Consider the following 16,604-nt stretch of genomic DNA (forward strand, 5'->3'; position numbering starts at 1 on the left):
CAGCCTGTTTTCCCTTCTAGTTTGTACACTTTGGGCTATGGGATCACATTTATATTTTTTACAGTATTCGTTAAGCGCTTATTGTTAAGCCAGGCCTGTTGTAAGTGCTGGGGTAGATAGAAGCTAATTATTTTGGACACAGTCCCTGTCCCACATGGGACTCACAGTCTTAATCCCCATTTTACAGATGAGGTAACAGGCACAGAGAAGTTAAGTGACTTGCCCAAGGTCACATAGCAGATGTATGGCAGAGTCAGGATTAGAACCCAGGACCCTCTGACTAGGCCTGTGCTGTATCCACTAGGACATGGTGTTTCTCTAGTAACTCTGTTATGCTCTCCCCAGTACTTAATATGGTGCTCTGAGGAGGTGCTCAATAAATACTGTTGATTGAATACAGAGACAAAAAATGTCCACAAACCCCTTCTCTGCCCCCCCCCCATACAGGGACTTTCCTTTCAACAGCAGTCTTGGTCTGCCAGGCTCCCAGCCCATTCACATTATTTGTTGTCACACAGTCCAGGTCATGTCCTCAGTCATACCTCAGTTTAGGGAGGTGGGAATAACAACAACCACAACAACAACAGTACTTAAGTATTTACTGTGTTCTAGTGTTAATTGTTGGGGTAGATAAAATTAATCAGGTTGGACGCAGGCCCCGTCACACATGGGGTTCACAGTCCAAGTAGAAACAGAGTAGGATTTAATCCCCAGTTGAGGATACTGAAGCACAGAGAAGTTAAGCGATTTGCCCCTGATCACTCATCAAGCGATTGTCAGAGCCGGGATTAGAATCCACATCCTCTGATTCCCAGGCACGTGCTTTTTCCAGTATGCCATGCTGCTGTTTCTGTACATGTTCAGGATATGTACATAAGTGCTTTGGGGCCGAAGGTGGAAGGGAAAGCAAGTGCTTAAAGAGTACAGATTCAAGTGCAAGGGCAACGCAGAAGGGGAGGGAGTAGGAGAAATGAAGGTTTCATCAGGGAAAGCCTCTTGGAGGAGAAGTGATCTTAACAAAACTTTGAAGGTAGGGAGGAGGATGGTCTGTCGGATATGAAGGGGAAGAGAAGGATGTCTTAGGATGGGCCTGAGATCTTTATACACCTCACTGTAGGAATGGAAAAAGAGAGAAGGAATGTGAGAAAGGGAGCAAATTGATTCAGAAAGTTGGAGGTGAGATCTAGGGAGGTGATAGCTGACTGTGCCTAATAAATGGAGTGGGTGGCAGAGGCAGATGATACGTGCTTCCAAGGAGGGGAAGGAGAGGGCTGGGGGAGGTGAGATGGTATAGAAGTGGCATTGAGGAGCAAGAACAATCATTACTACAGCATATAATGTGAAACCCGCGCTAAGTTCTTTAACAATAAATATTCTAGGGAAGCCTCACTCCTTTGGCATTTCAGGATTATTTTCTAATTTGCAAGTGTGTCGTATAGAGATAGTCAAACAGAAGAGTGGGTGACTTTTTAGTATTTATTTCCTCAACATTCGACTACTGTCACTCCACTCAACAAGTAATCTTTTCCACTGTTTATCTTAACTGTCTGGCGCTTCCTCGAAATGCCAATAAAATGCCATGCTTGTGCTTTACTCAGAAAGACAAGCCATCCTAGCTCACTCATAACAGGTTTTTAAGTAGGACAAAGTGATCATAGTGAGATTTTGATGTTTAACAGACATGAGCCTTAATGGTGCACATATAAAATGGTAAGCACTCCAGACATTTTCAGTTTAGCAAGAAGCTGCAGGTTTTCCTTTATTTTTTAAACCCGCACTTTCTAATGCAACAGGGAGATACTTTGGGTGTTGAATCCTAGCCAGTCCAGCCTCATTGGCCTTTTCCTCATGCTTGAATGAGGGTGTGTTTTAAAATTTGGAAATAGATACGGATCGGGAAGGGGGAAAAGGAAATGATGGGCTAGGGCAACAAGAGCATTATTTTTCAGTCTCTCTGTACTAGGGCCAAAGAGAGGAATGTTGCATCTTCAAAACAACATCTGTCAGGCTGATTTTCATCAGATTAAATACAGCCTCAAAGCAAGCATCACAGTTTACAGAATTGGAGAAATGTAGGTTATACTTTGCATAAATCACCAACAGAATTTAAAATAGTTGTACATTACAAGCGTAGCCTTGGAAGCTGCCTCTTCAACGGGGGCTGTTCACGTAGAAAATGTTCTCATGTTTTATTTTTAGCCACTAGGTCCTGCACAATAATATTGACACAGTGCAGTGAACATTTATAAAACAGTCCAATAATCTGCAAGTTTTAAATTAGCAGTAATCTGTGTTCAATCACCGTGCCAAAACCTGAGGAAAAAAATCATATGGACTTTGTCAAAAGGTTGTAGCATAATGAATAGCAATAATTAGTTAATCGTAGGGTAGCATTCACCCAGGCTCAGAAATTCAGGCTTCTGTTTCTGCTTGGACTGTGAGCCTCATGTGGTGTGTCAGATATGAAGTGGTAGAGAAGGATGTTTTAGTATGGGCCTGAGACATTTATACCTCACTGTAGGGATGGAGAAAGAGAGAGGGAATGTGAGACAGGGATCAAAATGATTCAGAAAGTTGGAGGTGAGATCTGGGGAGTTGTAAAGAACACTCATTTACTCAGACATGCTGTCAGAGCCAGGCATGATTCTGAGCATACAAGCATGTATTCCATAGATTTCATATCCCAGACCCAGGGGTAAGGTACAAATCACTCAAATTGTCAGCTCGATAATGGAGGGAGATAGATAGGTACATTGGATATTATGACATTGCGACGTCACCATTTGTCCTCTTTATGACTGCATAATCAGGGCAGTGAATTCAGCTTCTTGATGATTATTTTCATGTGATTCTAGGAAACAGTCTCCCAATCTAGGGCGGACATCTAATCAAATAGCAGATGTCTTTCAAACAGATGAAATCAAAGATGAATTGATGGAAACTTTCCTATGGGCCGCCATCAAAACTAGCCTTGAGTAATTATCAAAGCTACTTGATATCCTTCGATCCGGGGTGGTAAAAGAGGTAGATTCTTTTATTCAGATGACAGTGTTTTATGGAGCTTTTTCAAGTGAGAAGCCAATTTGAAATCAACAGTAGGAGATAAAGCGTTTTGGAGAACCAGCCCTCAACTTCGTTCGTGACATTTCTTTGTGTGAAAACCATTAAAGAGAAGTCTTTCTAGAGATGAATTGGGACCTTGATGGGGAAATCCTCATACTTTTACCCTCCTTCCTTCTCAATTGAGAAAGTCCTGAGAAGTTTTGAGCTCTCAAAGTTTTGATTTCTTTGTGGCCATCTAGCCAGGCCTTTATCTTAAAACCCCAAATTCACAATCAAAATGTGCTCTGCAACTTTTAGCATGTAATAATAATAATAATGGTACTTGTTAAGCACTTATGTGCCAAGCACTGTTCTAAGCTCTGGAGTATATACAAAATCAGGTTGTCCCATGTGGGGTGTCTCAGTGGAAAGAGCCTGGGCTTTGGAGTCAGAAGTCATGGGTTCAAATCCCGGTTCCGCCATTTGTCAGCTGTGTGACTTTGGGCAAGTGACTTCACTTCTCTGAGCCTCAGTTATCTCATCTGTAAAATGGGGATTAAGACTGTGATCCCCCCGTGGGACAACCTTGTAACCTCCCCAGTGCTTAGAACATAGTGAGCGCTTAATAAATGTCATTATTATTATTATTATTATTAATCCCCATTTTACAGATGAGGTAACTGAGGTACAGAAAAATTAAGTGACTTGTCCAAAGTCACACAGCTAAGTGATGGAGCAGGAATTCAAACCCACGACCGCTGACTCCCAAGCCCGTGCTCTTTCCACTAAGCCATGCTGCTTCTCACAGCTTTCATTTAGTAAAGTTGGTATATAGTATATTCTAATAACTGTCATATAGTTGTGGGCAAGATAGTATGAGAAAATTGAAGAAAAATTATACAATGAGGCCTTATAGGCAATCTCTTGCATCTTATTGCTGAAATAGCTAATTGCCTTGCTCTGTAGTTTGGTTTTGTCAAATCATTTTCTGCCTTGGTTAGAATTCATAGCCCGGAGTTACCTTTTTTTTTTTTTTTTAAACACACTACCACTACTAAAGCTCAGAAACACCCTATTTAGAAGTGTAGAATTAAAGTTTGGGAATTCCTGGAAGATTTAGCTGCTAGCTCTTCAGAAAGAATAGTTTCCTTTTGTAAACTCTTGGGTATTAAAAAAAAAAAAGACAATACTCCTTGTAGAATGCAATGGTATTTCTTTGAATCATGCCAAACCTTGAATGTATGTAACATCCTTGCCCAAGAAGTTAATTTTATATGTATATCAATTGCATTTATGAAGTTCTTATGTGCAGAGCACTGTACTAAGTGCTTGGAAGAGTACAAGTGGCTATTACACACAGACACATACACACAATCCCATTTTACCAAGGCTGAAAGGAGACAGGTGACTGACAGCCAAGCTCACAATGCAGTCAGTGGCAATCAGTGTCTTTTTGTTCTCCATCAGCACACACTTTGCCCAACTGTGACCTCCATAGTGTTGTTGGTGTCACCATTTCTAGCCTGATGTGGGCTTCATACATGGATAATCATGTTTCCTAAACAAAATGTAACAAATCCTTTTGAATCCAGAGATAAGTAATTATTCTCCTCATTAGGCTTTCAAAATGTTCTAATTCTGCTGTTTTTGATGCCTAACTGCAGTTTATAGGGTTATTTCCATGGCTTGGATTAAAAACAAAGTAGAAAGTTGGAGGGCTCAAGAAAAAAAAAAAGCCATTTAACACAAGACAATAAAATTATGCCTCATTGAAAGAAGTCCAACATAAAAATCCCCTAAAACTAAGCCCCCCAAGACAAGTCATCAACAGAAATCCAACTGATGTATTTGAGTCAACAGTTGACTCACTTGGTTGCTGACAAATCTGCATTGAGAGTGGAAGACCTAAAACCCCACTCTTGCCTCATTGCAAAAGGCAGGAAACTCCCTCCCCACTTCCCCTACCCCAGGGAACCTTCTCAGAATACAGCAGCCGGGTCCCTTCCTTCTCCCTTCCATTAAAATCCCCTTCATCAGAAAAAACACCCCCCAACCCCCTGTTATCTACCCCAGAATTTAGTACAGTGCTTAATGGATACTTAAATATCACAATTATTCAATGTCAAGTTAACTAGTTAACAGTTTATGTGAAGAGATGTCTCATAGAATTCCCGTGCATTATGGAAAGAGTATAAATTCGCTCATTCTAATCTACCTAGAAAATTGTTTTTATAACAAAGGGTAGTTAACACAAATAAAGGATAAAGAAAGCATACAAGCACCTAACAGATGAAACTCAAACTAGATGATTATGGAAGGTTGTTGCAGGTCAGTGAGCAAGAGTGGAAGCTTCGTGCCTCATTATTTAACAGTGATGACTTCAGAAAACTTTCTGTTTGCTAAGAAATAACTTTCAAATTGGGTCTTCCTTTCCGGAAGATGAATGTGCTGACTGAACCCAAGGAAGTGAATGCTAATAACAAAACTGAACCATAACCTTCTCTCCTCACCTCCTAAAAAGCATGTGCCTCAGTTACGTCATCTGTAAAATGGGAATTAAGATTGTGAACCCCATGTGGGACAGGGACTGAGTCCAACATGATTATCTTGTATCTACCTCAGCACTTAGAACAGTGCCTGGGACATACTAAGCGCTTAACAAATACCATTAAAAAAAGTTGTAACCCAATCAGCAAGCATGAGAAAGAAGGGGATATGGGATCTTTAAGGGGATGAAGGGTACCGAAAATCCCATCATTCAGGCAGACTAAATTAATTAATGATGGTATTTGTTAAGTGCTTACAATGTCCTAAGCCCTGTTCTAAATGCTGGGGTAGATACAAGGTTATCAGGTTGGACACAGTCCCTGTCCCATATGGGGCTCACAGTATTAATCCCCATTTTACAGATGAGGTAACAGACTCAGAGAAGTCCCCCACCCCCCCCCCCTTTTAGACTGTGAGCCCACTGTTGGGTAGGGACTGTCTCTGTATGTTGCCAATTTGTACTTCCCAAGCGCTTAGTACAGTGCTCTGCACACAGTAAGCGCTCAATAAATACGATTGATGATGATGATGATGAAGTGACTTGCCCAAGGTCACACAGCAGACAAGTGGCGGAGCCAGGATTAGAACCCATGTCCTTCTGGCTCCCGGGCCTCTGCTCTATTCACAGTGCCACAATCCCCACCAGTGACACACTAGGACTTGAAATTGATGCCATTCTTATTGAGTTTGTGGTTTCTCAAAACACACATCCTTGACATTTGGCAGGACTGAAACCAGTTAAGTAAAATAAGTAGTTGCGCTCTTTGTGTTGGTCATCTCTGCTAAAGTATAGATACAGGTCACAGTGTGCTTCCAGTTGAACACTTTTTTTTAATCTCATGCAGCACACAAGTAATAAGAGCTAAAAAGAGCTAAAAATCGTGTTCTAGCATTTAGATACAATTTGAAGATTAGCAACAATCACCACCCCGCCCGCCCGCCCTCCAGCAAAATGGAGGAAAGTGCTTTTAGTCAAGATACCTGCTGTTTGCTATTTTTCTTTCTTTAATTCTTGGCCTAAAGTAGCTATCCTTCAGGTGAAAAGAAATGCCATAAAAATTCTGAATTTAATAGATGTGTTATTATGGCTAAGAAATTCCAAGTGTAGCATTCATTCTCTTCCCCTGCCCACAAGCAATAATCAGTGGTCTAAGTGGCCACCCTTCCTCATAGTCATTCAAGACCAACCCCTGGGGTGTTGGTATTGCCTGTGGATTTATTTTTGTACTTGGTAAGCTGAACTCTTCAGCCAAATAACTTTTTCTTCTCTCTCCCTCCAGTCCACCTAAACCAACTGTGTTCATCTCTGGTGTACTTGCAAGGGTAAGAGCTCGTTTTTTAATCTCTTTGAGACAATTTAGAGGAGTTTAACTGTCTTTACCGTGGCTCTCATTCAATCAGTAGCTATCATATGATTGCTGAATTCTGTCTATTTTTAACACTGTCCAAGAAGTCATGTAATTCCTGGCCTAGTGGGTTTTTAAGGCTTCCCGTAAGAGTATTTTTGGAAAGCTGGGAGTTCATGAGAAATGATAAAGCCTGAATTCTGTAATTCATAGGATAGCCTATGGGTCGTGGTATACGTAGGCTGTCTTCAATTTAATCATCATCATCAATTGTATTTATTGAGCACTTACTGTGTGCAGAGCACTGTACTAAGCGCTTGGGAAGTACAATTTGGCAACATATAGAGACAGTCCCTACCCAATAGTGGGCTCACAGTCTAATGGTTCCTAGTAGTAGGAGAAATAGCACTTATGCACTCCCTGTGTGCAATGCACTGTGCTGCGCACTGGATTTCCCATTCATTGTTGTACTTGAGTGGTTTCTCGCCCTCTCATCACATCTTAGGCCTTCTTTTCCAAGCTGCTACCCTGGCTTTGAAAACTGATGGTGGCAGCTTGAAGATAGCAGTGGTGTACCCCATCCCAAACCCAGACCTTTGATCCAGGCTCTAAGAGACTAAGAGACCTGTATCGGGTGCCATCTTAGAGATTTAGATGCAAAAGTTGGTGCAGCTATGGCTTTCTGAAGAGTGGACAACTAGAAATGCATTCAAGCGTGATGGCTGTCCAGAACAATAATAATAATAATAATAGTGACATTCGTTTAGCACTTACTATGTGCCAAGCGCTGTTCTAAGCGATGGGGTAGATACAAGGTAATCACCAGTCTTAATCACTTAATCACCATTTTACAGATGAGGTAACTGAGGCACAGAGAAGTTAAGTGAGGTGCCCAAAGTCACACAGCTGATCAGTGGCAGAGCCGGGATTAGAACCCATGACCTCTGACTCCCAAGCCTGTGCTCTTTCCACTATGCCACTCTGAAGAGCTCCATATACACACTCCTGGTTAAAGGCTTGTTTAATAGTAGTAGTCTTGTGTTAGTGCAAAATAATCATCATCACAATAATAATGAACCAGTATTTACTGAAGGGGCTAAATAGGTTTAAGCCCCAATCCAGACTGTGAGAATTTTTTAGCCAGTACCATCTCTATCTCTAGACCATTGAGGCCATGCACATCTCCAGGAAATAAGGGGGTTTTAGTGATCACCTGGATGACCCTGGCATTGCCAACACTCAAACTCCTACCCAGTTTGGGAACTTGGCCAGAACTAACTTCTGGTCCTTCGGTAGAGCACGGAAGAGTTCATTCTACTCCTAACTCGTGCCCTGAACCTGCATATCTTTGGCCACCATGGGCTCCTCTGTCTGTGTCTTCGCTTCTTAGCTTTAGAAAGTCATCTGTTTAGTTTGTAAAATCATCAGGAGGTGAAGTAAAGGGAGCCAAAGTCTTTGAAATCTGATTATCTCAAAACACTTCAATCCAGATAGAATACTCATTCCCGCCCGATGCCTATTTTGATTCTCTCCTAATTAACAGGGTGACAAAGACTTCCCTCCGGCAGCAGCACAGGTGGCTCACCAGAAACCTCACGCCTCCATGGAAAAGCATCCTTCACACAAACAGCAGCACATCCAACAGCCTCGCAAGTGAACAGCCTGCCAGGAAGTCAGCAAGCCTCAAACTCACTGAATATGTTTTTAGGAGGAGGAGGAGGATTCGTAGTTTCTCTAAAGTTTGACATTTACAGATCAGAGAGATTTAAGACAAAGTGGCTTGGGTGGAGGGGGGAAGCAATTCTTACTTTCCCTTAAATTTCTGAAAAGGCCTCAAGTATAACACCCCATTAATCCAAATGGAAATTATGCTTCTGCTCCAAATTATTTGCTTACCAAGAATCATTACCCAAATGTATCCTTACCTCCAGTTTAACACAGAAATATAGCTGATCTTTATTTGCCCAAGACCAAATCTAAATAAAACAAGTATCATTTTAGTGCTAGAAACCCTCTGGTGCAGACCATAAACAATCATGAAGTAGTTTTAATGTTTAAAATAGTAGTGCACTAATCTTTAGGAAGATGGTTAAGGTTAAAAAAGAGGTCATATTGCACTCCCATTTTTACGGAACACTAGAGGGTTGAGTCCAGAGCAAAGTGCAAAAGCCTATTTAAATTTACATTTTCTGGCAAAAGTGTCTTTCAAAACAAAGTGCTCTCTGTTCTCTTCCTTCAAGTCACAATTACCAAATAGTTTTAACCATGCCAAAGAAAGGGTACAGAGGGCAATATTGCCTGCCTTTGCAAAAGGCAGAGAAACCTGTTTCCCATGAGGCGGCATCCACCTTGAGAAGCAGTATGGCCTAGTGGAAAGAGCGTGCGCTGGGTGTCGGAGGATCTGGGTTCTAATTCCAGCTTCACGACTTCCCTGCTGTATGACCTTAGGCAAGTCACTTAGTTTTTCTGTCCCTCGCTTTCCTCATTTGTAAAATAGTGATTCAATACCTGTTCTCTCTCCTACTTAGACTGAGAGTCCCACGGGGGACAGGGACTGTGTGTGATCTGATTATCTTGCATCTACCCCAGTGCTTAGTACATTGCCTTCCACGTAGTAAGTTCTTAACAAAAACCACAATTATTATTAGTTATTATCATCGCCAGCGTAAGAAATTCAGGCAGGCTGTCAGTATGAATCCTGCCAAAGCAAGGCATCCTAGCCTTACTCCCTGCTTGTGGGCTGATGAGGCATCGGCGGATGAGGAATTGAGAATTATCCTTGGGCAAAGAGAGATAACTAAGTCTTGTTTATCGCTTCCTTTTTGAAATGTGGAGAGATGAGGGGCTAGACTTGGGACTGGGTTCATATAATGATAAAACCAACAGAAATAGCGGTTAATTGTAGAAAGAGATCAATTTGTTATGACAGAGGGAATTTAAAGCCTTTGAAAAGAGATCAACATTCCATTTTAGCTCGAGAAAGTCTGCTTGGTCAATCCCATTTCTGTCTCTGCATTTGGAGACACTACCTTATTGTACACTTCCTGTATCTAGTTGCCACAGTAAGTCCAGTGACCTAGGAAGTGCTTCCTAGCAGGTATTTGTAAGTTGGCTGCCTGGATAATAGCTATACAGTACCATAATGGACAAAATAATCCCTCAACCTAATTACTGACAACCACCCAAAAAAAACCCCACAAAAAAACCCTTTTCATACATCAAGGGATGTTTGTCAGGAATACAAAGTTTTTCTTTAGCCACTTGCTGCTGCAGGTCAGCAGTGAGAAGATGGCTGTTACAACAATAAACTGATTAAATCCACAGCCAGCCAGTGGTGAACTCCAAAGATTCACCTCACTGGTAATTTTGCTTTTCTTGATAGGCAATACCCAGGACTCTGCTTTGCATTACTTTATTAAAAAAAAAAACAAAAAACCAAAAAGACATTTCTGGTTTTCTTAGCACCTAAATGGCTGAAAACACTTTTCCTAAAACAATGACCTTCTCTCAAGTGACAGGATTCTCAGTTCACATCCAGTGACAGAAGCATTAAAAGAGATATTTTCTTGATAAATGGCATAGCAATTTGTCAATCTCTCTCTCTCTCTCTCACACACACACACACACACACACACACACACACACACACAGAAGGGTCTTGAAGGTGGTCATTGTATAACCAGCATTTCACATGGCTAGAGAAAGTCTCTGCCACCGTGGTGTGATCAGAAAATAATCAGTGCAAGAGTAGCCCTAGTGCAATACCCTGTCTGGTTAGTTAGGAAAGTCTCATAGTTTCATGGCCAGAGAAAACTGAATGTGCACTTCTCGATGCTAATTTTTATGTGTATTTTTAATAGCCTTCAAAATACATCCAACTCTTCCAAAATGCAGTTATGAAATTTATCCATAGTATTTCCTTCCTTGGTTTGTTACTCGGTAATAAAAATTTCTCCCGTAATAGTGTGTATTCGTTATTTCAGATATTGCTTGTGCTATATTAACGTGGGGCGTCAAAGAGAGAAGAAGCATATTACAGTTGGCTACAAGCGGTAACTTATGACTAACAACGGGATTTTCGAAAGAAAAAAGTACTCTCCCTAGCTGTTTTTTGTCAGAAGCAGTTATCACTTAACAAATGAGACCTAATGTATATTTTTAAAACGGTATTTACTGTTTACTGTGGGCAGAGCACCACTAAACACTTAGGAGAGTACAATACTGAACGCAGGTTGATAAATATCCAACAATCAAACAACTAGATATTTAGATTGTCTCCCCCGCTAGACTCCAAACTCCTTGTGGGCAGGGAACATGTCTACCAACTCTTTTAGACTGTAATCTCCCAAGCACTTAGTACAATGCTCTGCACACAGTAAGTGCTCAGTAAATATGCCCGATTGATTTAGATTTCACTGCAAAATCTTTGCATATCCTAAGTGTGCTTAGTGGAAAGAGCCCGGGCTTGGGAGTGAGAGGTCAAGGGACACCTGTCTACATGTTTTGTTTTGTTTTCTGTCTCCCACTTCTAGACTGTGAGCCCGTTGTTGAGTAGGGACCATCTCTATATGTAGCCAACTTGTACTTCCCAAGCGCTTAGTACAGTGCTCTGCGCACAGTAAGTGCTCAATAAAAACAATTGAATGAATGAATGAATCCCAGCTCTGCCACTTATTAGCTGTGTGACTGGACAAGTCACTTAACTTCTCGGTGCCTCAGTTACCTCAGCTGTAAAATGGGTTTTAAGATTGTGAGTGCCACATGGGACAACTTGGTTACCTTGTATCTACCCCAGCATTAAGAACAGTGCTTGGCACATAGCAAGCCTCATCATCATCACCATCTGGGTTCTAATCCTGACTCCATCACTTGCCCACTGAGTGACTTTGGGCATGCTCCATCCCCCTTAGACCGTGAGCCCCAGGTGGGACAGGGCCTCTGTCCTGCCTGATTATATTGTATTCATCCCAGTGCTTAGTACAAAATTTGGCACGTAGCATTTAAGCACTTAGTACAGTGCTCTGCAGTAGTAAGTGTCAATAATACCAAATCCCATAATTATTATTTGAATTGGGACTGGATCCTGGAAATCCTGAGTTCCAGGCCCTTTCTCCACTAGCCCCTGCTTCCTCTTTTTCAATCTCCATCTCCACATTCATTCAGAAGGAAGATGTAAAGAGGTTGCCTCCCTCCCTCACCTAAGGACAGTGCTTGCCCGGTGACCACCCTGTACATAATGGTTTCCTAAACTGCTTTTTCCAGGTAAAGGAGCAAAAGTTCCTCAACCAGAGACACTGCTCATGGAAATGTGGTACCTGCTGAAAATTGACTTCTTCTGGTGCAGATCCAAGCTCTGCTATTCAGGCACAACTTGAACTTGGGGTTCTGCTCCTCACTACGTATTGTCCTTCTTTGGAAAATTTTCTTAGCCAGATAAAAGCAGAAAGAAGGGACAAGGAATTCCAAGTCTGCCCTTTTCTTTGGTGGGGGAGGAGGGTCAAGCTAGGATCATGGTACCATGAAAATGTGAGTTGGGAAGGGAAAAGTGTTCAAAATAAAGTTAAATCCTGCACAACATTAAAAATTTTGCCTTTCATAATAAATAATAATAATAATGACATTTGTTAAGTGCTTACTGTGTGCAAAGCACTGTTCTAAGCTCTGAGGAGGATACAACATAATCAGGTTGTCCCATGGGGGGCTCACAGTCTTAATCCCCATTTTACAGATGAAGGAACTGAGGCTCAGAGAAGTTAAGTGACTTGCCCAAAGTCACACAGCTGACAGGTGGTAGAGGCGGGATTAGAACCCATGACCTCTGACTCCCAAGCCCAGGCTCTTTCCACTGAGCCACGCTGCTTTCGTCTCTCCCAAGAAGTGTTTAAATATTAGTTGGGCTTGGGTCACTTTGTCCAGTGTTTCTCACAACAAAAGATTGCTACAAAAAAGTAAAAAAGTCAGTTCCAGTGCCTCGGTTGAGCCATGAAATTAGAGAGGACTCATAAGCCCAGGGCTTGAAAGAAATTAGTCTGGAACAATGTAGGCATTTCAATTAAAATGGAAATTACAGCCATACATCCGATCCAGTGTTTCTCTGGGTCACTGCGGCTCCCTGCCATTAAGGGTGTGCTGGCTAGATCCCCGGGAGAGGCCAACGAGAATATTGTGGGCTGGCACCATTGTTTTAATTTCTCTGCAAGGTTCAAGTGCGGATCGCGGCTGATGACAGAGGCTTTCCTAATTCCACCGCGATTCCAACAAGCTGCTGTGCTAATCGAAGGTTTCTCTTCCAAACCCGGGAAGTAAGGTTGAGGCTTGGCAAATTCAACTGACATCTGTAACATTTCTAAAAACCAGGGATTTCAGAGGCCCCCACAGTCTGGCTTGCCATGCTATGATTCTATAGAGCACTGAGGGAAATTTGGAGGCCGTACGATGCATATTGTTAGGAGAATGCAATGCTTGCCATGAGTCTAGCCCTTTATAATAAATTCCTGTTGAATAATGATTCTGTGCCTCACAGCATGTAAAGGTCGGTCATTGGATTTCTATTTTAAGCTACAGTATTGCACCACCAGTGCAGTCATCTGTTCTTTTAAAAATCACTGGTTCAGTATGTGGCAGTAGCCCAGAAGACCTATTCAGTTGTATTTATTTAGCATGTACAGTTTGCAGGGCACTGTACTAAGCACTCGGAAGAGTACAACTATAGACACATTCCCTGCCCACAACAGGTTTACAATCTAGAAGGGGAGACAGGCATTAATATAAATAAATTACAGATATGTACATAAGTGCTTTGGGGCTCGGAGTGGGGGAAGAGGAAAGGGGGACTTAGTGAAAGAAGGCCTCTTGAAGATGTGCCTTCCATAAAGCTTTGAAGATAGAGTAATTGTCTGTTGGATTCATTATTATTAATAATAATAATAATAATAATAGTATTTGTTAAGCACTTACTATGTGCCAGGCACTGTACTAACTGCTGGGGTGGGTACATGCAAATCGGATTGTACACAGTCCCTGTCCCACATGGGGCTCACAGTCTTAATCCCCGTTTTACAGATGAGGTAACTGAGGCCCAGAGAAGTAAAGTAACTTAATAATGATGGCATTTGTTAAGCACTTACTATGTGCAAAGCACTGCTGTAAGTGCTGGGGGGAATACAAGGTGACCAGGTTGTCCCACGTGGGGCTCACAGTCTTAATCCCCATTTTACAGATGAGGTAACCGAGGCTCAGAGAACATAAGTGACTTGCTCAATGTCACCCAGCAGACCTGTGGCGGAGCCAGGATTAGAACCCATGACCTCTGACTCCCAAGCCCGTGCTCTTTCCACTGAGCCACGCTGCTTCTCTTACTTGCCCAAGGTCACACAGTAGACAAGTGGGGGAGCTGGGATTAGAACCCATGACCTTCTCTCAGGCCTGTGGTCTATTCCCTACATCATGCTGCTGGATTTGAGGAGGGAGGGCCAGAGGCAAGGCGTGGGTGAGGGATCATCAGTGAGATGGATGAAATCGAGGTACAGTGAAAGAAGCGAAGTTAGAGGGCTGGGTTGTAGTAGGAGACTAGCGAGGTGAGGTAGGAGGGGGCAAGGTGATTTTGTGCTTTAAAGCCAATGGTGAGGAGTTTTTGTTTGATATGGAGGTGGATGGGAAACCACTGGAGCTTCTTGAGGAATGGGGAAACATCTTGAACGTTTTTGTGGAAAAATGATCCAGGCAGCAGTGAAGGATGGGCTGGAGTGGGGAGAGACAGGAGAAACAGAAGCCTAGCAAATTCTGGGTCCTTTTACAGGACAAACTCAATTCTAAATCATGTTATGCTTGCACCTAGAATGCCAGGTGAAGTTGTGGTCATCACACCCCATTTTAGGAGAGCCTTAATCACCTTGCTTTCACCCTCTCTGGCTGTATCTTCCCCTGATTAGGGCTGAGGTGCTACATTTGACAGCTACAAAGTCATGAAAGGTATTGCTATTCAAATGAGGGGCTAGCAATTGGGAGTCAAAATAAAAATCAAGACAGGTAAATTGAATGTAGACATGGGGAACAGGAGGAAAAACAGAATGAAAAACATCCAAAAATGAATGAAATTGAGATGCAGGGGTGCCAAGGATTACTGGTAAGACCACATGCCAAAAGAGGGAAAAAGAAATAAGACAGGGCCTTCTGGGTTCTAATCCCAGCTCCACCACTTATCATCATCATGGTATTTGTTAAGTGCTTACTGTGTAGCAAACGCTGTTCAAAGCTTAGAGGTAGGTATAAGGTAATCAGGTCAGACACAGTTCCTGCCCGACATGGGGCTCACAATCCAAGAGGGAAGGACAACCGATTGTTTAATGTCCATTTTACAGAGGAGGAAACAGAGGCACAAAGAAGTTAAGTGACCTGCCTATGGTAAAACAGCAGGCAAGTAACAGTCTGGACCCAGGGCCATGTTCTTTACACTAGGTCATACTGCTTTTCTATTAGACTTGGAAAATTGGGAAATACATGATGTAACATATTTGAGAGGGAAGGTGTTTCCTTGCCAGGGGAAAAGATGTGCTCAATGGGTCAGAGACAGAATAATAAAGAGCACAATATGGGCAGATTAATCTGGGAGGAAAGAAGTGAGTGGACTGGAAGAAAGAACAGAAGAAGGGCGTGGGATCAAAGGAGAAGGAGTTTTTGTTTATCTAGGGAGAAGTGAGGCACCATTGGAGGATTTTGAGGAGAGCAGGATTGCGTTCTGAACATCATTTTAGGAAGATGATCCGGTATTAGAGACTGTGGGATGAGCTGAAGGCCGGAGTATGTGGAAACAAAGAGGTCAAAACAGTATTCCTCCGGGACAGCAATGTGACCTTGGATTGGGTTGTTGGTGAGAAAGAAGCAGATCTAAGAAATTTGGGGGAGAGAACCAGTAGGATTTAGACAATGTAGGGGAGTGAAAAGCAGAGGGGAATCAAAAATATCAAAGGAGCATTTTCTGGGACTGGGGCAATGCTGTGTTAAGAATAGAGGACCAAGATACTAACTTGCTATCCAGCCTCACTCCATTTTTGATCTTCCTAATCACCTTTGGTTTTGTGATTGATTCCAGGTAGACATGAGCGAACTCCAATGGAACCAATCATGGTAAATCTTTGAATCTACCTAATGATATGCTTGCTGCATGTTAATGAATGGTTTCACTGGCAAGCCATGATGCTAATTATCCCTTGACTTTTGCTTCTCAACCACTCTGTAAGAGTGCCAGGCCTATTCCGCCTTTATTTCAGAAAAATGAAACTTGTACAAGAGCCAAAATAAAATGTTCCAACCCCAGGAAATGCATTAGAGTTAGCAAGTGAAATCATCACAATGTTGAACTGGCTTATGAAAGGAAGCTTCAGAGATATCAGAACCCTCCAAAGATATACAAGACGACTTTATCTGTTTGCCTTTCTTTCAAGGTCTACACAGCTTAGGTGATTATTTCTGTACTTCAGTTAGTACTCAACTGTTTCCATGGCAATAGTGTATTAAGTGAAATAGCACTAAACGCAGTATAGTTTCCTAAAGGAAAAATGTAAAATGCATGGGTGTATACCAAAGATCCAGGGACTAAAGCAGTACATTGAAAGCAACAATAGTTGCATGGTCAAGTAGCAATGTCAAGGTGTACCAACAATATTTTGC

At 42.1% G+C, this 16,604-nt stretch overlaps 1 protein-coding gene across 3 annotated transcripts in view; it reads left to right on the forward strand.

Moving 5' to 3' along the window:
* LOC119948955 (death associated protein) overlaps positions 1 to 9,354 on the forward strand; it is a 55,956-nt gene extending 46,602 nt beyond the window's left edge. For all 3 annotated transcript variants that reach the window (XM_038770521.1, XM_038770522.1, XM_038770524.1), the window contains 2 exons: positions 6,870 to 6,912; positions 8,479 to 9,354. In XM_038770521.1, coding sequence (XP_038626449.1) covers positions 6,870 to 6,912; positions 8,479 to 8,592 — 157 coding nt within the window. In that variant the 3' untranslated portion in view covers positions 8,593 to 9,354. The remainder of the gene's footprint in view (positions 1 to 6,869; positions 6,913 to 8,478) is intronic.
* Positions 9,355 to 16,604: the final 7,250 nt, after the last annotated feature.

Source organism: Tachyglossus aculeatus, chromosome X3 (genome assembly GCF_015852505.1).
Source record: "Tachyglossus aculeatus isolate mTacAcu1 chromosome X3, mTacAcu1.pri, whole genome shotgun sequence".
In the NCBI taxonomy this organism is placed as follows: Eukaryota; Metazoa; Chordata; class Mammalia; order Monotremata; family Tachyglossidae; genus Tachyglossus; species Tachyglossus aculeatus.